General features: G+C 48.2%; 1 protein-coding gene across 1 annotated transcript in view; it reads left to right on the top strand.

Annotated features, from left to right (window-relative positions):
* Nucleotides 1–2,783: 2,783 nt before the first annotated feature.
* Nucleotides 2,784–23,650, top strand: part of Pitpna (phosphatidylinositol transfer protein alpha) — a 41,864-nt gene continuing 20,997 nt past the window's right edge. The window contains exons 1-5 of the mRNA XM_032914033.1: nt 2,784–3,050; nt 7,037–7,067; nt 12,801–12,949; nt 17,967–18,058; nt 23,109–23,116. Coding sequence (XP_032769924.1) covers nt 3,031–3,050; nt 7,037–7,067; nt 12,801–12,949; nt 17,967–18,058; nt 23,109–23,116 — 300 coding nt within the window. The 5' untranslated portion in view covers nt 2,784–3,030. The remainder of the gene's footprint in view (nt 3,051–7,036; nt 7,068–12,800; nt 12,950–17,966; nt 18,059–23,108; nt 23,117–23,650) is intronic.

Below are 23,650 nucleotides of genomic sequence, written 5' to 3' on the forward strand. Positions count from 1 at the left end.
AGAAGTTTTGAGATTATAGGAATGAGCTACCAGGCCTGATTTATGTGGTACTGGGAGTTGAACTCGGGACTTCGCAAGTGTTAGGCAAGCATTTTGCTAGAGGAAGCATATCTCTAGCCTTGACGTTGTGTGTTTTTAGTTCTCCCAGTGTCCAGCACAGCCCTCCAATCTCATGCTTTTGCCTTCATCCACTAATTAGCAGCAATTCCTCTGTCTACATATCACTGTTAATGTTGTCCCCGGGGTCATTCACCCAATTCAGCTTCTGAGTCACACTGGTGTCTTCTAAAAGCCACTTCTGCAGGTTTATATTGTGTTTCCTCCATTCAGCAAGGGGTTCTTGTTTGCTTGGTCATCCCTTGTGTCTTAAGTGTCTATCTAGAAAAGGACCCAAGACAGGGCCAGGTGCTCAATCAATATTTATTGAATGAATGAATAAATGTAGTCTCCCAAACTAGCCTGCAAGTTCCCAGGAGGGCGGGATCTGGTTACTTCCTGGAGAGAGCCAGCATTTTCTAGAGAACTGTCCATTGAGACTATGGAGGAAAGAAAGCCCTGTGCTGGAGGGCTGGGGCACTGGTGGCCCGGCCACTTCTTCAAGCTTGCCTGTCTTTCAGAGTCTTTGCCTTGGGTTATTGTAGTTCTCCTTGCTCTCCTAGAGTTTGATGAAGGAATGACCAGTAGATAGAGCACTTAGAGCAGCCCTGGTGCTGTCACAGCTGGGGGACAGGTCTTTCTGAGCCACTGTCTCAGGTAGTTCTCTCACACTGCATCCAGATATCCTTCAGGTAACCCCTCTCTGTGAGTACCACCTGTTTGCCATTCCCTTCCCTGTGTGAGCACTGTTCCCTCAGGCTCCTAGGCCTGCTTGTCTCCCTTCCTCACTTGCTCTTGCCCTGTTGCCTTCTTGGCCAATTGGGCAACAAGTCTCTTTTTGTCCCCCCATGCTGAATGCTCTCTGAATTTCTGCCACTGCCTCCTCACTAGTATCCCTGCCTGTCTTTGGCTCCATCCAGCCCTCTCTTCTTCCCTCCCTGTCCCCAACATTCAGGCAGAAGTCATCCCATGCATCTCATAGCACTCCTGAAACCCTTGAATGCCCTCCCCGTCCTGCAGGCCACACTATCGTCACCCACCAGGAGCCTAACCCTTCCCAGATCCTCAGCCTCCTGACTCAAAGCTTCCAGTTACTTTTGCTAGTCCTGTGCCCCTCAGGTTTTTGTTTTTGTTGTTTGTTTGTTTGTTTTTTGTCAGCTTTACATGAGCTGGGGTCATCTGTGAAGAGGGAAACCTCAGTTGAGAAAATGTCCCCATCAGATTTACCTGCAGGCACGCCTGTGGGGGCACTTTCTAGATTAATGATTGCTGTGGGAGAGCTCAGCTTACCCTGGTGGTTATAGTGTCTGGCCAGGTGGTCCTAGGTTGTACAGGAAAGCAGGCTGAGCAAGCCAGTGAGCAGCTTTCCTCCGTAGCCTCTGCCTCAGTTCTTGCCTTCAGGTTCCTGCCATTGTCCCTTGCCAAGGGACTCTAACCCTTTTCTCCCCAAGTTAACTTCTAGTCATGGTCCTTATCACAGCAACAGAAAATCACCCTAGGACAAGTCCCTGAATACAGCTTGCTCCTGACTACAACCTTTATGTACCTGCTTGCACTCTCTGCTGTCCGTGGTCCTCTCTAGCATCTTGCGGATCTCTGGGATGCCTTCCCTCAAGGGGCTCCTCACTTACACCAGGTGCCTTCCAGGGGGATCCCATCCCAACTTTCACCCCTGCTTCCCTTTTCTTCTCTTTCTGTGATTCCGGGAATGAACCTAGGGCCTCCTGCATACGAGGCAAGTGCTCTACGAGCCACGCCCCAGCCCTCGCCTTACCTTTTATGAGACAGTGGCTTACTAAGCTTTTCAGACAGGCTTTGAACTTTCCATCCTCCTGCTTCAGCTCCCGGACAGCTAGGATTTTAGGCCGGTATCACCAGCCCTAACGGCTCCTTTCATTTCAATTGCCTGCTACCCCCAGCCATCACCTGCCTCTCCTCCATTTGATCACCAGCTCTGTAAGGGCAAAATAATGCCAGCCTTGTTCTCTCTGACTAGGATAGCACAAGGTCGGGCACACAGGAGACCTGCAGCCAATGTTTATTGGATGGATGAGAAGACACTAAGATATTAAGTTAGAATCTCAGCTATACCCAGCACTCAGGAGCCAGAGGCAGGTGGATCTTTGTGAGTTTGAGGCCAGCCTGGTCTACAGTGCAAGTTCCAGGACAGCCAGAGCTACATAGTAAGATCCTGTCTCAAAAAAATAAATAGAATAAAATAAAATCTCAGCTACAGCATGAAAAAACTGTGATGAGCAAATCTAACTTCTGCAGCCTTCATGCCTCTAAACAAGGACAGTAATGGTGGAGTTGTGGAGTCAAGTATTTAGAGAAAGTATATACACACTTGTTTGGTCTTGGTTTCTTGTTGAATCCAAATTAGGCAAGTGCTTCGTGGTTTGAACTAAATGTCCAACTCCCTCATTTTATTTTTGACACGCTTGGTTCTCAGTACACCCACCAGCGAAATCCAAGCATATAGGCGCTGCAGCTCCTGATGCATAAGAGCATTTACACCAAACATGTCTCTTTACTTCCTGACTACCAAACCAGACCTGGGCCCAGATGCTGACATAAATCCGGAGCCACGGCCCATTTAAGGGTGGAGGGGCGGACCCGGGAAGGCCCCGCCCCGCGTGAGGTCAGCGCGCACTGCTGCGTCTGACGCTTTGGTTGCCGCAGAGACGCCCCGCCCCCGCGCGGCGCTGCGGAACCGGAGCTCCGGGCGGCGTCGGCAGAGGCGCGGGAGGTGGCGAGGCCAGGGCAGGGTGGCAGAAGCCCGCGCGGCGACCGCAGCGAGAGCAGCGGGGACAGAGCAGACCACAACGAAGGCGCACAGGCAGCGGGGCCGGGCCGGGCCACCGGGAGAGCGGCCACCGGGAAGCGGGCGGGAGGCCGGGCTGGCAGCTGGCAGCCGCCGAGCCGCGAAGCGACATGGTGCTGCTCAAGGAGTAGTGAGTGTCGGGTCGGCTGTGCGGAAGCGAGGCGGAAGGGAGGGTCGGGAAGACGGCCTCGAAGGCAAATCGCCTACCGGGGGATGGAGAACACCGGATGGGGCTGTTGGGCCGCCTAGCAGGGGCGGAGAGGACAGCGGGGGCTGGACAGGGCCTGAGGTGGGGCCGGAGGGGCCCAGGGTGACAGACAGCACCTGAAGTGGGATCGAATACACCGGAGCGGAGGCCGAGAACCGGTGCGGGCGGGTCAGGGCCTGAGGAGGGGTCAAGGGGATAGGAGAGCCAGAGGAGGCATGAGGAGGGGCCCGGGGAATGGAAGAGTGCTGGATGTGGTGTGGCCCTATGGTGGGCGCTCAGGAACGAAGGGGCAGGCAGAACTGCCCGAAGGACTGAGGAGTTGTGTAAGGGACCAAGGAGCAGTGGGACAAGGGCAGGCAGCGCCGGTGAGTTGGCTGACGGTGGGGAGGGGTTTGGGGCTGAGCTGTACCAAGGGGCAGAGAAGATCAGATAAGGTAGCTCTTGGAATGGAGTTGAGGTGGTGGGGAGGAGTGTTGAGGCGGAACCTAGGGCATGGACAGTGGCTGCCTGAGGCAGCAGAGGAAGAAGGATTGTAATAATTGGTTGCAGAAAAAAGGACTTCAATCAAAGCCACGCTTGGGTGACAGGGTGAGAGAAAGAGCACAGGGACTGGATAACAGGGCTGGGATGGGAATGGCTGGAGTGGCATGGTACCCAAGTAGGTGCAGAAGAGGAGGCTTTTGGAAGAACCTCAGCATGTCTGCTTAGGACTTGGCAACACTTGAATGAAGAGTCGGGAAAATACTGGGCAGGTTCTGAAGTGACATGAAGGAGTGTGGGTGATAGAGAAGGGCAGGAAGTTAGCAGGGCCCAAGATCATCCAGGAAGATGATTTAAGAATGAATGTGCCTGCTAATGGAGGTGATGGGGACCAAGACAGGGATCTTCAATTCTAGGGGATGCTGGGCTGTGGTGCAAACGTAAGGCTATTGTTTTGGAGGAATTGAGGTGGTCCCACAAATGTGTGTAGAGCTGTTGATATGGGGAATGGGCAGGGCCTGCAGGAAGATAGATGTTTGCTTCTGAAACCCAAGGGCTTGGCTGACAGGTGGGGCTGTTTGGATTGCTGTCTTTCAGAGAGTATGATCCACTCCAGAGGATCATGGTTCCAAGTGGATGTCCCAGGGCTTTCTGTTCTCCTCCAGGAGTAATTGGATGTGTGTATAGACTTTGTGATGCCACTAAGCTTCCCTGGAGGGGAGGGCAAGTGGGCAGCATTGGGTCCTAAGCCCCAGAAGTTCAGAAATGGGAGATGTCCAAGTAGAGAGAAGCTTGGGAAACTCTTAGTGACCAAGTAAGTGTGCAGGGGCCTTTCTGTGTTGTCATTGAAGGAGAAATCCCTACAGGGTTTTCTCTTTGGAGGTGTTTAGGATGTTGAAGACATAGTGTAGTTTGAATGACAAAAGAGAGCCAGGTGTCACCCTACCTCGACTCTTGAGAACATTATTTGGAGGCCCCATTGCCTCTCTACCCAGTCTGATGTGAATCCAGGCAGAGCTCAGAGCTTTATGTGGTGGAGAGCAAGAACACTTGGGTGCCAGTTCTCCAAGGAGAACATGGTGCACTTTGCATTTTAATCCGTAGTGCCCAAACCAGTGAGCTCTTCTCACTTTTCAGGTTTAAAAAAAAAAACAAAAAACCTACATGAATCCTACAGTCTATAGAAACGTGGAGTTTTGTAAAGGTCAAGCTGGGGAAAGAAGGGCCTTTTGAAGAGACAAGTGAATCCGGGAGGCAGGCAGCCCTTTTTCATTCTTTGTTCTCCCCACATGAAGCCTGCCAGGGAAAGGGCCAAGGATGCTGGAGATACAGAACCTGCCAGGCATCTATATTTCCATGTGATGGACAGGTTCCCTGTGTGTGCGAGGGACAGGACGAGAAACTGGGCAGGAGGGGCATCAAGATACTTGGCTGTGGTTGCAGTGCTGCAGCTCTGAGACGGACACAAGTGAAGGTCATGTCATGGTGAGCGTGGCTCCAGTCTTGGCCCAGCTGGGCCTCTGTGGCCCTATCCTTTCAGATTGTCCACTGTGGCTACTGAGATGAGGTGGTTCTGATCCGAGGGAGCGAGGGAGAAATGTCTGGGCGTGCAGATGAAGCAGGCTCTGTGCATCCGTGAAGGCGCTGGACTATAACTAGTCTGTTTTGAGGGGCGGCTTGCACCTCAAGGCTGTCCCTGTTGCTTTTTCTGACACTTCCTCTGACAGGATTTTCCCCGACTTGATTTCTGCAAATTCTTCGATGTGATTTTTGCTGTGTTCTTGAAGATAAAAGGCGGATTGTTTTCTAGGAAGTTTCTTCTGAGGGTGCAGACATTCTGCCCTCTAAGTTGGAAGTACTTCTATGCGTCGCTGCTTCCCACTAATGGGAGGATTTACATTACTCGAGTCCTTCTGGAGGAAGGGGATAAGCAGGCAGTAAAGACTTGGCGCCCATTTTATTTATTTATTTATTTTCCTGCTGCCTTTTCTGCTTGGTGCACGGCTTTTACTGCGATATTTCCCTCAGATCTCACTGTGTGTTTTCTTGCTGCTGGGGAGAACTTTGTGGGGCCGTTATGCAGCCTGGAGCAACAAGGCTTGTACCTCTGCCTGCATAGGAAGGACGATGTGTTCACTCCTTCCTAGGCACGTTTGCAAGGTACAGAGGGCCTGCCCAGCAGGTTCCAGCCAGACTCTGAGAGCTGGGAATCTCAGCTTTGCCCCTTGCGTCTCTTATTTGTTTCTTTTTTATTTTTATTTATTTATTTATTTATTTTTTTGGTTCTTTTTTTCGGAGCTGGGGACCGAACCCTGGGCCTTGCGCTTCCTAGGCAAGTGCTCTACCACTGAGCTAAATCCCCAACCCCTTTATTTTATTTTTTTACTTTGACATAGGGTCTCTCTGTGTAGCCCTGGCTGACCTGGAACTCACTCTGTAGACCAGACAGGCCTCAAACTCAGAGCTCTGTCTATCTCTGCCTCCTGAGTGCTGGGATCGAAGTGGTGCCCCCACTGCCTATCTCCACATTTTTTTGTTTTTGTTTTTGTAAAAAGAAACAGGGTCTTGCCATGTAACTCTGGCTTGCCTGGAACTTGCTACATAGGCCAGGCTGACTCCAAACTGACAGGCTACCTGCCTTTGCCTCAGTGCTAAGTGACTTGACCTTTGAGTCCTGTCAAGGCCCTTTGAGTTCTCTGACCTCAAAGGCATTACAATGGGGGTCACCCTCAGGTCTGTCACAAATGTAAGCCACTTGGAGAAGTGCTTCTGGTCCCCTTGGCTCTCTGGATTTGGTGACCTCTCGAGGACTTTGCTGGCCACAGTTTCTCCATCAGCTAGTGTGGTGGTGCCTCCAACAATTGGAAGTGGTCAGAGTAGAAGTAGAAAAGCGAAGGGTTGGGGTGCCTCTAGCTAGCTCCTGGAGGTCGGATCTGGGTGTCCTCTTTCATTGCTGCATGGGGGAGTTTGCACTGTGACTTTCTTTGGAGAGCAGAGGTGGTGGCGCTTAAGCTTCTAGGGAATTGGCCCCTTCACAGCCTTTGACCATGAGGGCTGATGTTGGGAAGTTGGGCCCACTGATGCAGATCCTCAGGGCCATACTCTTCAGATCTTAATCTTTATCACGAGGAGCCTTCTCTGTTAGCTTCTCTGTGTTACTAGACACATGAGCAAGTCTTACCTGGGAAGAGATGGTTGAGGGAAAGGGAGAGGAAGATGTGAGTGAGTGGCCTGGGAAGTAGGTGAGGGGACTTGAGGTTTGTGCTGAATCATAGGGTTCTAAATGGGATTCCAGAAGGCCGTGGAGGACCCTAGCCTGCTGGGTTTTTGTCAGTGAGTAAAGGGTCGGATGGAATGAGACGTGGGCGGCTGTGCTGAGGGGATGCTTCAGAACCTGGAGCTGATACTCTCTTTTTCCTCTCTTGTAGTCGGGTCATCCTGCCTGTGTCTGTAGATGAGGTAAGTCCCTTTTGTTTCTCATCTCACCCATACTTGTTCATGAGTACTTGTGAACATCGGCTTAGCTAGGCTGGGAGTGGCCATACTTTTGTGTAGCTTTCATTTTTTTTTTTTTTTTTGATTCTTTTTTTTCGGAGCTGGGGACCGAACCCAGGGCCTTGCGCTTCCTAGGCAAGCGCTCTACCACTGAGCTAAATCCCCAACCCCATAGCTTTCATTTTTTGTTCTAATATCGAGGTAGCCCAGGCTTGGTTCAAGTATCCTCTGCTGAATCTGAATACCTAGGCACAGTCAGTTTCAAGCTGTTGACTTGCTGGATAGCTTTGAGCAGAGACTAAAGCAGTTCTTTACCTGCTGGGGGACTGGACTGTTTGGGGGCATGTTGTTGATGATGCCATTTGTGCATAAGTGGGGTCTCCAAGGACAGGGCACAGTGCTCCCTGGTTAGTGGCACTCTAGCTATGAAGCAAGCCAGCCAGGCCAGAAAGCTCTGAGTCCCCCGCTCTCTAGGCACAGAACCCTCCTTTTACGGAGGGCAGGGGCTGACAAACAGGCTTGGCTTGCCTTCATCCTTTTATGGTTCCTAGGTCTGACAGCCTAGCATGTGGAGCTGGCAGCAGTAGTCGCCACAAGAAGGTTCAGAGGCCGCGCTGACTCAGAGCTGTCTCTTGGATAGAGAAAACGGCCACGGACCTCCCTCGTCCCACCCTTTTTCTGAACTTCCTCTATTCTCCCTTCCTGGCTAGGCTTATTTATGACTTTCCTCTGAATCCACAGCTCCACCCCAGCTTCCAGCAAAATGAAGGCCAGCCTGAACCCCCAGTTGTGGTTCCATTTTTTTCTTGTAGGACCAGTGGGAATCCTGTGCTACTCACAGGAACTGGCCCTCTGAGAAATGAAAACAGGCCAACAAAGCCCAGAACCATTTTTTTCACCCCCAGACAGGGTTTCTCTTTGTAGCCTTGGCTGTCCTAGAACTCACACTGTAAACCAGGCTGGCCTTGAACTCAGAGATACCCCTGCCTCTGCCTCCCAAGTACTGGGACTAAAGGTGTGCACCATTACTGCTCAGTCCAGAGCATTTTTTTTTTTTTATTCTTTTTTTCGGAGCTGGGGACTGAACCCAGGGCCTTGCGCTTGCTAGGCAAGTGCTCTACCACTGAGCTAAATCCCCAACCCCCAGAGCAGTTTTTAAACACTTATGTGTCTGTATTCCTTTTTTTTGTGTATATATGTACGGTACCTGCAGAGGCCAGAAGAAGGCCCAGGAGTTGGAGTCACAGGTAGTTGTGAGTTATGTAAATGTTTAGAATCAAACACCAGGCCTCTAAAGGTCAACAAGGGCTCTTAACCACTGAAGCATCTCTCCAGCCCTGTGGGAGCATTCTTTAGTGAGACAAGCGCCCCCAAGAATCATGTGCGTGCATTGGTCTCTGAGAGAATTGTCTGTATTGGGGTGCTGTGTACTTGTTGAAAGCCGTGGAGATCTGGGAGAGAGGGGCAGATGTGAGCTTGAGCATGGTCTGAGCAGTTAGAACAGACACGAGACATCTGGGTGCCAGTGGCAGAAGGGTGGTAATCAGAGTTTGAGGCCAGCTGGGGCATACAGTAAGGTATGTAATAGAATATCTCATAATATTTTTGTGAGCTCTTATAACAAAATTAATTAACTAATTAAAAAAAAAAAAGAGTAGCTCTCACACTTCTAATCCTGACACTTGGGAGGCTGAGGCAGGATTATCAAAGCTAAGCTACAAAGTGAGTTTAGGACAGCTACAGAGGGATAACCTGTTTCAAAAAAAATGATAAGGAAGCTGGATGTAGTGGTGCACACCTTTAATCCCCTGCACTCAGGCACAGGCAGGCGGGTCTCTGTGAGTTAGTTCAAGGCCAGCCTGTTCTATACAAAGAAACCCTGTCTTAAAAAACAAACAAAAAGAAGGAAAGAAGGGGAAAAAAAGATGTCCATCCCTCAGGGATGTGGGATTGTCTTTATGTAGGATTTCAGGTACAGTGGATCAGAGGGAGTCTCTTGATGGGCCAAAGGCGAAGACTGAGAGTACTGCAGAATGGGGGCACAGGATTGTGGGGTGTCTGCTGTTCTGACCTCTCGTGGGTGCGCCTACAGTTGGAAGAAAAGGGAAATGCCCACCTTGAGGACATCCACAGCTGGCAGTTTTAGTTTGTGGTTTTGCAGCATGGAGGAAGTGGTGAGACCGGGCAGGGGAGTGGAAGCCCGGGAAGTGTGCGCTGTTCAGATTCAGCATTCAGATTCAACTGTCTGTAGTGTTGCTCAGCCCTGACAAGAAAGCAGCAGGGCTTCTGGGAGAAGTCCACTCCATCAGTAGTTTGAACCTTAGTTCCGGATGATCAGAAAGTTCTAGAATGGGGGAGTGAAGAATAAAGTAGTAAGGAGCAGCCCCCTCCTAGAGGCTGTCATTTACCCCTTTCTGACTCACCAGTGGTTCCCATGAGAACAGTCCAGTGTCATGTGACTGGTAGATTCATGTCCTATATTGGAGACCATGACTTGAATCCCTTGGAGCTTCTGATTTGAGGAGGAAAATGGAAAGGAGAAGACCATGGGCTTATAATCATCTCGATGCCTGAATCGATATTTGGGGGCAGAATTAGCTGGTTTGGCCAGTCTTTAGTGTAACACTACCTTGGGTTTCCAGGCATCCTACAGCAGAGCAGGAAAGCCCTGGCTGTTTGACTTGGGTGTGTCCACCAGTGGTTCCTGGCCCACCTCCTGTGGACAGGGCAGGCTCAGGGCATCCTTCCTCTAATGCAACCTGACCCGACAGAGCTTATGGGTGGGTCAACAGAGTACTGTTTTTCTTTCTTATTTTTGAGACAGAGTCTTACTGTATATCCTTGGCTAGCCTGATCTCAGTATGTGGCCCACAGTGGCCTTAAACTAATTCCTGGCAGTCCTCTTGGCTTAGCCTCCTGTGTGCTGGGATTACAGCCACCTGTGTGGCCACTTGTGCCCAACTGTATTGCTTTTTCTTCGTGTGTGTCATTCAGTGTTTCTGCTGCACATTTCATCTTCCTGGGTTCTTACCTGCTTTGTTTCACTGAGTGACTTAGTCTATAGGACAAGGGGATAACTCTCAAGGGCAAGGTAACATTGTTCTCAGCCTAAGGAGGCTGGAATCCAGGTCTCCTTGGGACTCCTTATCTGATTTTGTGGTCTGACCCCCACCTTTACTGCCACCCAATCTTGAATCTGGCAGCCTTCCCAGGATGCAGAACGGCTATTCCAAAGGGAGCCTTCTGACGTAAAGTGTCCCTCACTTGGACTTTGTGCAGATCTGTCTTCTGTACCACTTTGGATTAACAAAACTGCCTCACTTGTCTGATTGGGATTAAGGGATCAGAATATCAAGAGAGATTAAAGGGGAAGAGGCCAGCAGGCAGACTGATCCTCTTAGAGCCTGCCCTCTGATCTCCTGCCCCTGAAGGGAATCCCTGAGGACAATGGTCTTTGCTGGCCCCAGGAGCACTCCTAGCAAGCGGCAGGCCACAGGCCCTCTCCCCAGCCTGCTCTTTAGGATTCTCTGAGTCAGTTGTTCAATGTCCTTAGGACTCTTTCCAAAGCAGAGGTCCTGCTGCTTCGTGAGGAGGAAGCCCTGGCTCAGCCAATCCTTGCCCCATTTGATACGGGTTTCAAGTGTGCCTTAGCAGGTGTTGGACTGGAAGGGCACAAGGGGTATTGTGGGCATCTGTGAGGCACCAGACCGGAACAGGTATTGCTCAGGATTAGCAAGATCGAGGTAACTTGTCTTACCCTCTCAAATGTTTCTCTTTGATGGGATTAACTGAGCCTTGATCACTTACCTTGGCATTCTGTGCTGGGCTTTTTGCTTTGGAAACTTGGTCTTTAGACTTTGTGGTAAGCAGTGAGCTGTACCGGTCCACTGCTTTGCCCTTTAGCTGTCTCCCGAAGTTTTCTTGCAGTGCTTAGGGGATGAGTTGGAGAAGGTTTCCAGGTATGATAGCAGACCCAGAGCTCCATCCTGCTGTTCCTGACAGCACTGTGCCTTGGGGCGGATGCCAGAGATCTCAGAGGGAGAACACCCCTAGTCTTACTCCTGGGGGTATCAGGAATTCAAGGGAGGGCGTAGAAGGCAAGGGAAGCTTTATGTCCACCCCCAGCAGGTTAGGTAATTGAGTTCTCGCTGTCTTTTCCTTGGCCTTCTTGGCCCTGACTGCCATGAGGAAGATGCATTTTGGAATAGATATAATTTCCTGCTCTGCCACTGTTGGCTTTCTCTGCACTGTTCACTTTCTTGCCTTTTGTATTGTTTTTGAAACATGAACCTGACTGTCCTAGAATTTGTTATGTTGGCCAGACTGGCCTTGAACTCCCAGTGTTCCATCCGCTCTGCCTCCTGAGTGTCTGAATTACAGGCTACCATGCTCAGAGTCTTCACATGTATTTCCTTTCCAGGTAATTTCTCTTATAAATGAGGATAGGAGTGGGACTAGGCCTGGACACTGTCCTTAAGTCATCAGTTCTACATCAGGCTGTCCTGAAAGGGTCAGAGGAGGCCAGTGACTTGATAGGGTGACATGTGACCCAAATAAAGGAAAACCAGGCTTTTGCCATCTAGCAACTGCCAAGGCAGAGGGGCAGGCAGCCAGCACAGCCTGAGGAAGGGATCTGTAAGGCAGGGAGCAGGAGCATGGCTTCAGCCCACTGGGACTAGGGAAGATCTGGAGATGTCTTGTTTGAGAGGTTCTGAGGTCCCTACAGGGTGGGGAAAAGCCACACAGGAGGAAAAGTGGTCTGACTCAAGTTTTTGCCCGAGGTGGGAGACACAGCACTGGATAGCTTTCCTTTGGAAGTTGGGGTCTTGGTTTTGGATCATTTGTGTGTTTATTTGCTGTTGTTGCTTGTGGGTTTTGTTTTGGTTTGTTTGTTTGTGCTCCCACTCCCACCCCCAACAGGGTTTCTCTGTGTAGTTCTGGCTGTCCTAGAACTCACTAGACCAGGCTGGCCTTGAATTAAGAGATCCATCTGCTTCTTCCTCCCAAGAGCTGGGATTAAAGGTGTGCATCACTACTGTCTGGCTTGTTTTTTTTTTTTTTTTTAACACAGGGTCTCATGCTGTAGCCAAAGATAACGCTAGAACTCACTGTAGCTTAAGGCACTCATGACAATCCTACTCCAGCGTTACAAGTGCTGCTGTTGTAAATATGAGATACCATGAGATACCATGCCTACCTTTAGAATCTGTGAAACAGACTTTTAGTAATAACTGAGATCCGGTTTTGGGGTTTGATACCAGAGCTGGGTCCATGCCAGAAGAAGCCCTGGACTATGTAATATTTTCTTTCTGGATTGTACAGTGAAATTAAATACAGTCTCTGCTCTTTTTAAACCCATGGCTTTATAAAAATGGGAGGATAAAGTTGAGTATTTGATGATGAAAAAGTCTGCAATCCCAGCTATTTGGGAGTTTGATGCAGGAAGAAAAGGGGGTGTTGAGGATATAGCTCAGTGGTTGAACATTTACCTAGCAGCTTAGCCTGCTTAAGGCCCTGAGTTCAATCCTAAGCACTGGAAAAAGATAAAAAAGAAAGTAAATAAAAATAAGTAGGAGGTGCCCCAGAGCAGAGTTCTTTATTGCTTCCGGAAGATTTTTTTGTAGAGGTTGTAGACTACAGTTGCAGTTGGGCCATGTGTAACTGTTGTAAATAATGTTTGTCTCTTTGGTTCTGTAGTATCAAGTGGGGCAGCTGTACTCTGTGGCTGAAGCCAGTAAAAATGAAACTGGTGGTGGGGAAGGTGTGGAGGTCCTGGTGAACGAGCCCTACGAGAAGGACGATGGCGAGAAAGGCCAGTACACACACAAGATCTACCACTTACAGAGGTATGTGGCCTGCTTTGGAAGTGGGGGCTCTGGCTAACTGGGAGTGTCTCCAGGTGATAGGCTGGCAGCCTGTGTCACTCCACCAGTCAGTTGGGTGTGGGTGGTACTTCTTTGTTTATTCAAAGGGTTGTTTTTGTTTGTTTTTTTTTTTTTTTGTCTTGTTTTGTTTTTGTTATTAAAAAATAAAGTAGCCCCACTCACCCCGTCATCCTCCTGGTCCTTAGAAGCTATTTGCTATTTGAGCTATTTTGGCATGTTGGGGCCCTTCCATTGTCCTGAGTATAGGAGTGTGTATCTAAGCACACGCCCATTTCCTTTATTCTTGTGTGGACCATACATACTATACATACTGTTGTTCCTCTATAGTTAGATCTCATTCATAACTGCCTTCCACAGCACTTCCTCCCTGGTTGTGCTGGCAATTCAACTCAGAACCTCTCTTAGTTAGGCTAGGCCAGACCCTTGGCTCCCTCCTCAGCCTTCCTGCCTTATTCTTTCAAAGCGTGTATAAGGTCCAGGTAGATGATACTTGTCCAAAATCTCTGCACTTAAGAAGGTGAAGCTGGGGGGTTGGGGATTTAGCTCAATGGTAGAGCACTTGCCTAGCAAGGCAAGGCCCTGGGTTCGGTCCCCAGCTCTGAAAAAAAGAAAAAAAAAAAAAAAGGTGAAGCAGGAAGATGGTAAGTTTAAGGCCAGTTCAGACTATGTAACCAGTTCCAGGTCAGTGTAAGCTACAAAATGTCTCAAAAGCAAGCAAGCAAACAAAACCACAACTACCAACAAAACAAACAAAAACTTCTTAATGAACAAATAAGGTAAATAAGCCTATAACATGCTCGGCCTTTGATCCCAGCTCTTGGGAGGCAGAGGCAGGTGGAGCTCTGTGAGTTCAAGGCCAGCCTGGTCTACAGAGCGAGTTTCAGGAGGGCCAGAGCTACACAGAAGAACTGTCTCAAAAACCAACTAACCAAGCAACAACAACCAAAAGAAAAAAGAACGTGTGCTCACAGTATGTCGTGTACATGCTATACGCTGTTTCAGCAGTCCTTTCCTGAGATGCAGAACACACCTTTTGAAACACATCTGTAAGTGTAGTGAATGTAGTAAAAATTGTAGTTGTTAGGTCAGGCAGTATTTAAATTCAAGTTTTGTAGAATCAGATGTCAAAGAAAAATCTTAGTACTTTTCTCTCTAATATTTATTTATTTTATGTATATGAGTATACACATTGTCACTGTCTTCAGACACACTAGAAGAGGACATCACACCCCATTACAGATGGTTGTGAGCCACCAGGTGGCTATTGGGAATTGAACTCAGGACCTCTGGAAGAGCAGTCAGTGCTCTTAACCACTGAGCCATCTCCAGCCCCTATGTACCTCTCTTTTGATCAAAGGGATTTTATATATATATCAGTATTTTTTCAGTTTTTGTGTGTGCACATGTGCATGTACCTCTGAAGGAAACGGAACTTGGGTCTTCTGGGAAAGCAGCAACTGCTCTTAACCCCCTTTTTAAAATTAGTAGAGGTCGGGGATTTAATTCAGTGGTATAGCACTTGTCTAGCAAGCGCAAGCAAGACCCTGGGTTTGTTCCTCAGCTCTGGAGGGTGGGAGGGCGAAGACAAAATAAAATTAGTAAAAGAATTTTTTTGTCCAATATTTTCAAATACGTTGAAAATCATTTGTGTACTAGAAATTATATCAAACCAGACACATTTGCTGAGTCCTGAATCAAAATGATTTTACAGCGAACCATGAGCTGGCCTGAAGGACCTTCAAACCAGCAGTTAGCATTTACCAGCTTGAATGGAAGTCAACCAAACTGCTTGAGAAATGACTCAGTGGACTGGAGAGAAAGCTCAACAATTAAGAGCACATGCTGCCCTTGTGGAATACCAGAGTTCAATGCCCAGCACCCACATGAGACCACTCACAACTGCCTATAACTCCAGCTCCAGACAAGTCAGCATCTTCTGTCTGCCTTAGGCACCTACACCCATGTGTGTACAGACATGTATGCATACACATAATTAAAAGTCACATTTTTTAAAAAAGAAAGTACTTGATGGGTGGTAGTAGCACACACCTTTAATCCCAGCACTTGGGGACAGAGGTAGGCAGATCTCTGAGTTCAAGGCCAACCTGGTCTGTAGAGTGAGTTCCAGGACAGAGAAAACCAAAAAGAAAAGAATCTGCATTTTAATCCCTAGTCACTGAATGGAACTGAACGAGATTCATTTTCATATGTTAAATCCTGGGTTTCCTGTACTTGCCACTCTAGTGAAAGGATTCTGAGCCCGTGGGGTCACAGGCTTGGCAGGGCTGGGCAGAGAACAGGTTGTCATCTCCTTATTGAACTCAGTGAACGGAGCGCAGAGAGAGTCGGTGTGTGAGGAGTGTGCAGCCTTCCCTGCCTCCTCCAGGCAAGAAAGTGTAGACCCTGAGTTGCTACCATTGTTAACTCCAGTGGGGTGGTCCTGGTGGTCCTCCGTAGCCACCCTCATGAGAACAAAAGCCTTTCTGGTCTGGGTGGAGGGTCTGATGCCCGCCACAGTCCACAGAGCCTTTCATTCACTTCCTGCTATGGATTGCCGCAGCAGCTTCCAGCTCCTCCCTTTCTTCCATTTCTCTGTGTGACAGGCTCTGCAGTCTTCTTGAAAGCTGTAGACTGGAAGCTTCCCGGTGTCCTTGGGAAGAAGTGTGACTTAATTGACAGGCTCTTTGGTGACTCCATCCCTGTGTTCTCTTCCATTCTGCCTGTGCCTTGCACTAACCCCTCTCTCTCCCAGCCTTTTCTGCCCTACCCCAGTCTGTTTCATGGTATCCTGCATACCCACTACCCATGTGTTCTGACTGCCCTGGGAGCTTGCCTCCAGTCACGAGCCTCCCCAGTTGTGTTTTAGCTGTGTTCCTCCTCTGAGAGCCCTGGGATCACCTTATTAGAACGTATTTCTTCAGAACTGTCATAGTTTTCTGTCTCTGGACCCTTTGGTTCCTGGGTTCCTGGCACTCAGAAGAAGCATCACCTGGGTGGATGTGTATCGGTGTGTGGAGACTCTGGCTTGCTCTAGGGGCTCAGGGTTAGTTTCTTGCTGGGGGTTAGCACATTCCTGAAGGCTTGAGGCACTACAGTGCGTCAGTAGGGTGGAGCCTATTGAAGATTACGTAAGCTACCATCTGAAAGCTGCTAGTGTAGTTCAGTTCTCAGGTATCCACAAGACTAGCATGTATCAGAGTCTGACCCCAGTAAACACCCCACCCCACCCCACCCCTACCCCATTCCACCCCACCCCCACGCCTGCTAAGAAAGAGGAATTTAAGTGCTTTCAATTTAAGTGCATAGTATCCATATGTTCTGTAACATGAGATGGAAACTGAATAAAAGGGGTAAGAACACTGGTTGCTCTCGCAGAGGACTTGAGTTTAGTTCCTAGCACCCACATAGGGGCTCACAACTCTCTGTAACTAGTTCTAGGGGATCAGAAACCCTCTTATTGGGCAACCACACATGGAGCACAGAAGTACATGTAGGCAAAACACTCATACACATAAAAATAATAAATCTTTAAAGCCAATGGAAAAAAATGAGTAGAAGAAAATGTTATCCAGGTGTGATTGTACACACCTGTAATTCCAGCACTTTGAAGGTTAAGACAAGAACATCTAAGTTTGAGGCCAGCCTTGGCTACATAGTGAGTTCAAGGTAGACTAGGTCCTAGGGAAGGTGGGGTTTGTTTTTGTTTCGTTTTTCTGTAATAAACACTATGACCAAAAGCAATCTGAGGAGGAAAGGAAAGGGCTTATTTCATTTCATAGATAATAATCTGTTATCAATCTAGAGAAGACAGGGCAAGAGTTCAAGGCAAGTACCTAAGGAAGCCACTGAAGCAGAGGCCATGGAAGGTCGAGCTTTACTGGCTTGCCTTCCGTGCTTGCTCAGACTGCTTTCTTAGATCATCCAAGATCACCTGACCTGGATGGTACTACCCACTTTGAGCTGGACCCTCCCACAGCAACCATCAATCGAGGAAAATGCCCTCGGGCCAGTTTTATGGAAATAATTTGTTAATCTAGTGTCCTTTCCCAGATATGTTTAGGTTTGTGTCATGTTGACAAAACCAACCTGCCTATTTGGGCAGTAAGACTGTCTGTCTGTATTTAAAGGAGCGCTGTATATGAAGCTCAGTTGGTAGAGTGCTCGCCGGGCACATACAGGGCTTTTGCTCCCTGGCACCATAGCTGCGTGTGGTGGTAAGTGCCTGTAATCCTAGCATTGGGAAGTAGAGGCAGAAGGATCAGAAGCTCAAGGCCAGTGTGGGGATACATGAGACTCTGTGGCAGAGAAGAGAAAAAAGATGTAGCCCTGGCTGGCCTGGAACTCACTATGTAGACCAAGGTTGGCCTCAAACTCAGGAGATCCACCTGCCTCTGCCTCTTGAGTGCTGGGATTAAAGGCCTGTGCTACCACTCCTAGCCCCAACTTATTTTTTGAGCCAAGGTCTCTAACTGAACCAAGTGGTTAGACTGGCTGGCCACTGATTTTGAGAAATTCTGTCTCTGTTCCTACCCCAAACATTGGAGCACATAGCTTTTTATGTGGGTGTTGGGACTCTAAACCATGAAAGCTACTTTACTGACTGAGGCAACTGCCCGGCCCTTGGAACCCACCTTCTGAGTCAGTGACTGTAGACCTGAGATGCTAAGTGTAGTGGAACATCAGCTGTGCGGCTTGCCTCATGCCTGTTGAGCTCTGGCAGACTATAATGAGAATGTGGTGTGGCAGCAGGCAGCCCAGGGTCTCAGAAATGCTGTCTTGTTCATGGTGAGTGGCAGGGCAGGTTTCAATGTAGCAGTCAAGTTGAGGTGTCAGGCTCTGGCAGTCGCCTGCTTATGTCGTGGAAACTTGCTTGTCAACTTCTGACCCTAGAGCAGGAGCCATGGGCTGGAGACTGCTCTGCGACTCTTCTCTCCTTTCTCCTGCTCCTTTGTTCACTCATCAGCTTTTTCCACTACAGCAAAGTTCCCACGTTTGTTCGAATGCTGGCCCCAGAAGGTGCCCTGAATATACATGAGAAAGCCTGGAATGCCTACCCTTACTGCAGAACCGGTGAGTGCAGGGCTGCCCAAGGCGGGCACAAGTGGGCAGTGAGGCTGGAGGGAGGGAAGTCGGGGCTTGGTGTCCACCAGAGGAGGGTGGAGGGGGCTCCTTCAGGCCTGGGGCATGAAGTGTTAGCCAGACAGCTTAGCCACGCTGACAGTTAGAGCCAGAGGCAGCACACAACAGTTTCTCTTATTGGGGGCTAATTTGACAATTTTGATTATTTTTAATGATTACAAAAGTAATACTGCAGGTGTTTTGGAAAATAGATAAAAACAGGAAAAAATAATTATTCATGATTCTCTTATCTTTGGATAATTATTATAAACACTGTAGGTTTTTTTTCTAGCCTTTTTCTGGATGTTGTATGAGTTTATATTTAACATACATATAAAATCTCCAGACACAGTTTTTAGACTACTATGTTTTTAGATAAGGTCTCATAGCTGATTACCAATTACATTTTTTTTTTTTTTTTTTTTGGTTTTTTTTTTCGGACTTGGGGACCGAACCCAGGGCCTTGCGCTTCCTAGGCAAGCGCTCTCCCCCTGAGCCAAATCCCCAACCCCACCAATTACATTTTTAAATTACATTTACATCTCTTTCATATGCGTGTGTGCATGTGTAAGTGCACGCACTCAAGTATGTGCATATATGTGATGCTGGGTATATGGAAGTTAATGGACAAATTTTGTAGTCCATTCCTTCTACTCTGCAGATCAGGATTGGTGGCAAAGAAAGTTTTCCCACTCACTTTTCTTGCTGACTGGAATTGCTATATTTTTAAAAGCATTTTAGATTTTCCAATGTGTATATTGCTTTGCCCATGTATGTATTTGTACCATGTGCACTTCTGGTGCCTACAGAGGCTAGAAGAGGGCACTGCCTCCCCAAAACTGGACTCACAAAGGCTATGAATTGCTTGGTGGATTTTGGGACCTGAATCCTGAATAGCTGGCCAGCAGTAGCTATGGGCTCCACATCCATGGACTCTAACTATCTGAGAGACACACTGGACTTGGTGATGCAGGCCTTGAATCCCAGCACTTGTGAGATGGAGGCAGGCGGATCCCTGTGCGTTTGAGGCCAGCCTGGTCTACAGAGGGGGTTCAAGCCTAACACAGTGAGACCTGCGCTGTCTTAAAAAGATAAAAATAAAAATTCAACTTGAAAACAAAATAAAGTCTGAACAATAGAGTATTACAGTTTGCCTTCTGTTAAGTATTATAATTCAGACATGCAGTATATAAGAGGGTATGCATTGGTAACATACAGATACTCTTATCTTATATAAAGAACTTGAACATCTGCAGTCACTCTGTGGGGTGACTATCCTGGATTACTTTTTAAAATCACCCCCTTATTAGATACTTAAATTTCTGATTTTAATGTGATATATTGATGCTTGGCTTAAAAAGTAGCTAACACCTAGGTGTTCTGGAGAAGGAGTGTCATAGGAGAGAACCTGTAGGGTGATATCCCTGCCTGGACACAGGAAAGTTAGGAGGAAAATTGCCAAGGTTGTGGAGGAAAAGAGGGAGTGAGGCCATTCTTTACTGACAAAGGGCTCAGAAATACCGACCCGTTCCCAAAACCTGTAGTTTGTGTGCTGCTCATGGGTAGATGCTGTGGTTGGTTGTCACTCTTCAGGGGTCTGTAACCGGGGTTGACTCATCTTCGGACCAGAGTTTCAGAAAGGAAAATAGATTGGAGCCTCTGTGGGTGTATTCTCTCTTCTCCAACATATTCTAGGTACCTTCTGAGTAGCAGGACTCAGATTTCCAAGATTCTGAGGTCTGAGGAACTATCTAGAAACAGGCCCCTGTCTCCCTCTTTCTCCTTCTCTCTCTCTTTCCTTCCTGAGGAAAGGTATCAGCCTGTAGCCCAGCAGCCTTGAACTCCCTGTATAGTCCCAGTTGGCCTTAAACTTGTAGCAACCCTCTTGTGTGAGGCTATAAGTATTCCCCGGCTTTGGAATAGATCTCTTAGGCAGAAGGACATGTGAGGAAGCCCTAGATGGCCACTGAACCCACCTCCAAGGTCGGTGTTCATTCCTCTTGCTAGCCTTCATTTGTTGGTACAGGCAGTCTGGCTCTGCTAACCTGTACCAAGTCACTGGCTATTCTCTGTTCATTCCCTAGATTGTATTTGATAGGCATATGATCCTTATGTGACCCAAGTGTGTTCTTATCTCGTGGACTTTGGGAATGACTGCTCTCTCTAGTCTTCCATGGCCCTATACAAGTTCAAGGACCTTGTATCAGGAGATACACAATCAATGATAGGACCTAGGCTCTGGACAGGTTTATTGCTATAACTGAAAATGCAAATTTTACTACTCTCTACACACTGGACAGGAAGATGTTACCTGCTCTCTCTGTCTCTCTCTCTCTGTCTCTCTGTCTCTCTTTCTCTCTGTGGCGGGGACCGAACAGGGGTTTAAATAGCTCAGGCTGGCCTTACCTCTTGGGACTGGCCTTGAACTGCTGATGTCCTGGCTTCCACCTTGTAGGTGCTGAAAAAAAAAATATGATAATGATAATAACAGGTCTGTAGCACCGTGCTGAGCTTGTTTTCATTATTGTGAATAACTGTGCAAGAGCCAGGTGGGGTGGCACACTCCTGCCATCCAAAACCTGGGAAACAGGCAGGTGGATTAAAGACCAACCTGTTTATGTAGAAAGACCCTTCTTAACCACAACCCTTCCTGTCCCCGTTCCTCCCCTGTAGTTGAGTGATAAAGCACTTACCTAGCCTGAGGCCCTGGGCTTGCTCTGTAGCACTGCAAATGAAAAAGAGAACAGCGAGTGTGGCAGGGTGTGTCTGGTGTAGGGACAAAGGTGGCATTCCTCCATGCCTGAGAATCATGTAGAGCATGAGCTGTAAGAACCTTAGCTTGAGGCAAACTTAGCATGGTTTCTGGGTGCACCCCTGTGCCAACTGAGGGATGCCACTGTCTGCTGTGTAACTCTTGGGAGGATGTGCTGAAGTTGGCATGGCGGTTTTCTACATAGTAAATGTTAGTTCACACGTGGATTCTTGACAAAAGAAAGAAAACTAAAATTTCTAAGTCCTACATGAAGAGGAGAGGTGGCAGTGGATGGGGAGGAGAGGGTACCTTCTTAGTAGCCGCCAGCTTACAAGTGGAATCCACTCCTACAGAGGCCATGCTGGAGCCTGGGTCTGTTCATCTTTACCTCTTCTTTAAATGAGAGACAGAACAGGTGACCTTCCCTGGAGGTCAATGACAGAGGTCACCAGTACGGTAACATTTCAGTTTGGCCTAAGTCCATCAGGTTCAGGAGAGGTGGATAAGGAGTGTGGAGTCTCCCACCCCTGCCTTTGGAAGACTCCTGCTTTATTCTGGGAGCAGTGAAACAGATTTGGTAAGCTCTGTTCATCATGAAGTTTTTCTGTTCTCTTTATTTCTCTCCTGAAGTTGACAGGGCAGGCCAATAAATGAAAATGGGAAGAGGAGAAATATCTCGTTCCTAGACTCCTCCCTTGAACTTTAACCCTCAGCTGGGACAATACCATTAAGTCAGGGTTTAAAATACCATATTAAGAGACTGGACATAGTGGTTAATTCTTATAATCTAATATTTAGGAAGCTGAGGCAGGAGGATCACAACTTCAAGGATAGCGTGGGGTGCATAGCAAGACTCCGTCTCGAAAACACTCTCTACGATAAAGTACACTATTATTCTTGTTAGGAAAGCCCTTTGTGGTTGCTATAGATACAAAGATGTTTAGAAGGGAATGTGGGGTTGGAGAAAATTTAAGGGAAGTTAGTCACCAGAGTCAACACTACAGGCCAAGAGCGGGGTCCTCACCCCACTGGCTTCAGAGACCCAGTGTTTTCAGAATTCAGTGGGTCCATTTCTCTGTGGCTCACATACTAACATGGCAAGACCTCAAATGTCAGACTCTGAATTACAAACCAGATACTCCCATTTACCGTCACATCAGGACATTCGTTTCCTTGGGAATCTCCCGCCATGGGGACTGAAGGTAAACTAGAATAACAGTGTAATGATGCAACTTCAGTGCAGGGAAGGGAGCAGATCATGTGTCCTATTGCGGCCAAACTAGGAGACAGTGTCTTAGAGGATGTGGAGTCCAAATATGGTAGCTGACTGGAGAAGCTTGATGGCCAGGGTCATAACACCAGGCTAGCCTGAAGCTGCTGTCTATGACAGTGCGACAGAATCTCTGCCAGGCTGGCATCTTTGGATGCCTAGTTTACCCATCACTTCTCTTGTGCTAACATGACTTTCTCAAAGTGCTAATAAGGGAGTTGCCCATCTAGTCCTAACGTGCTGTTTCCAGTGTCTCTGGCTGGGCTTGGGGAAGATGGCTGGCAATGTTTTGGCCTGTTGGCACTCATCAGCCATTGGAGTGGTGTTAGCTTTACCTCTTTATTGTTGCTTTTGATTGGGATTTTGCAGTGATGGAGTTTGTTGGCCTTCTGTATACTCCACACACAGCAGTATGCATTACCAGAAATGGGGGATAGCACAGGGGCAGGGTACAGAGTGAACTGAGTTGTCAGGAGGAGAGCTGGGCTCTTCCCCAGTGACATGGAAGCTGCAGTCACTTTCTCTGATAAATAATTGACCTGTGCTTTCCGAGGGATCCCATTACAGCGGCAGCAGTGCAGAGCATACAAGGTCTGGTTACAGTGTGGAAGACTGTCCCTATCAGAAAGACAGCCTGGCTCAGAGTACCCTGCTCTGCGCCTCTGAGGGGATACCCACCTCCCCACCCAGTGGTTCTCTCAAGGGAGAGTGTTTGGGCCTCAGGGCCTCAGCTGATAAGAGACCATCCCTTTCCTTGTTCAATCAGAGAATCCTAAGACGCCCATATAGGCACCATTTTAATTACTCCCAGGTTGGTTCCTGAGGGCTTTGAGTGAACTTGGGGAAAGGGGTGTTGGTGCACCGAGGCTTTCCTATGGAGGGAGCCACAGGGGAATGGAGAAGACTGCTCTTCATAGTCTATTTATATCCATTAATCTCCCTTTTCTTTCTTTTTTTGCCATGTCCTTGCCTTGGAGCAGTTATTACAGTAAGTATTTTCTGCAGGGGTGGGGGTACGAAGATTGGAGTTACAGATGGTTTATCAAAATGGAGAAATAAAAGTGAACCTGCACTAGATGTCTGGCTCTTCTCTTGTCCCCGTGGGTCTTGTTGGGGCTGTTGAGGCTCAAGTGTTTGAGTCTAGTGAGGACCTTACTTGCTGGCTTTAAGCTGTACTGATGAGTGGCTTTGCCAGGTAAGACCTGACTCTGGGTCTCAGAGATACAGAGTGGACTGTGGTCCCCTTTTGTCTCCTCAGGTCAGGCCTGCCCAGGGCTATACCGAAGTTTTTCCTCTCCCTCTCCCTCTCCCATTTGGGCATCCGTTGACCTCAGTGAGCACTGACCATCGGCAAAAAGCTTACTCTTCTGGAAGCAGCCCCATGCCCCACAAGCCCTTGTTCTTCACTGTAATCTCCCAGATGCTTGTCCCTGCCAGGGGACTAATCCTGCTGAGGCAACAGTGGGCTCTCTTACTCCTTCATGTAGCTCTTTTTACTAAAATTTTTAAACAGGTGTTATAA

This window comes from Rattus rattus, chromosome 9, assembly GCF_011064425.1.
Source record: "Rattus rattus isolate New Zealand chromosome 9, Rrattus_CSIRO_v1, whole genome shotgun sequence".
NCBI lineage: Eukaryota > Metazoa > Chordata > Mammalia > Rodentia > Muridae > Rattus > Rattus rattus.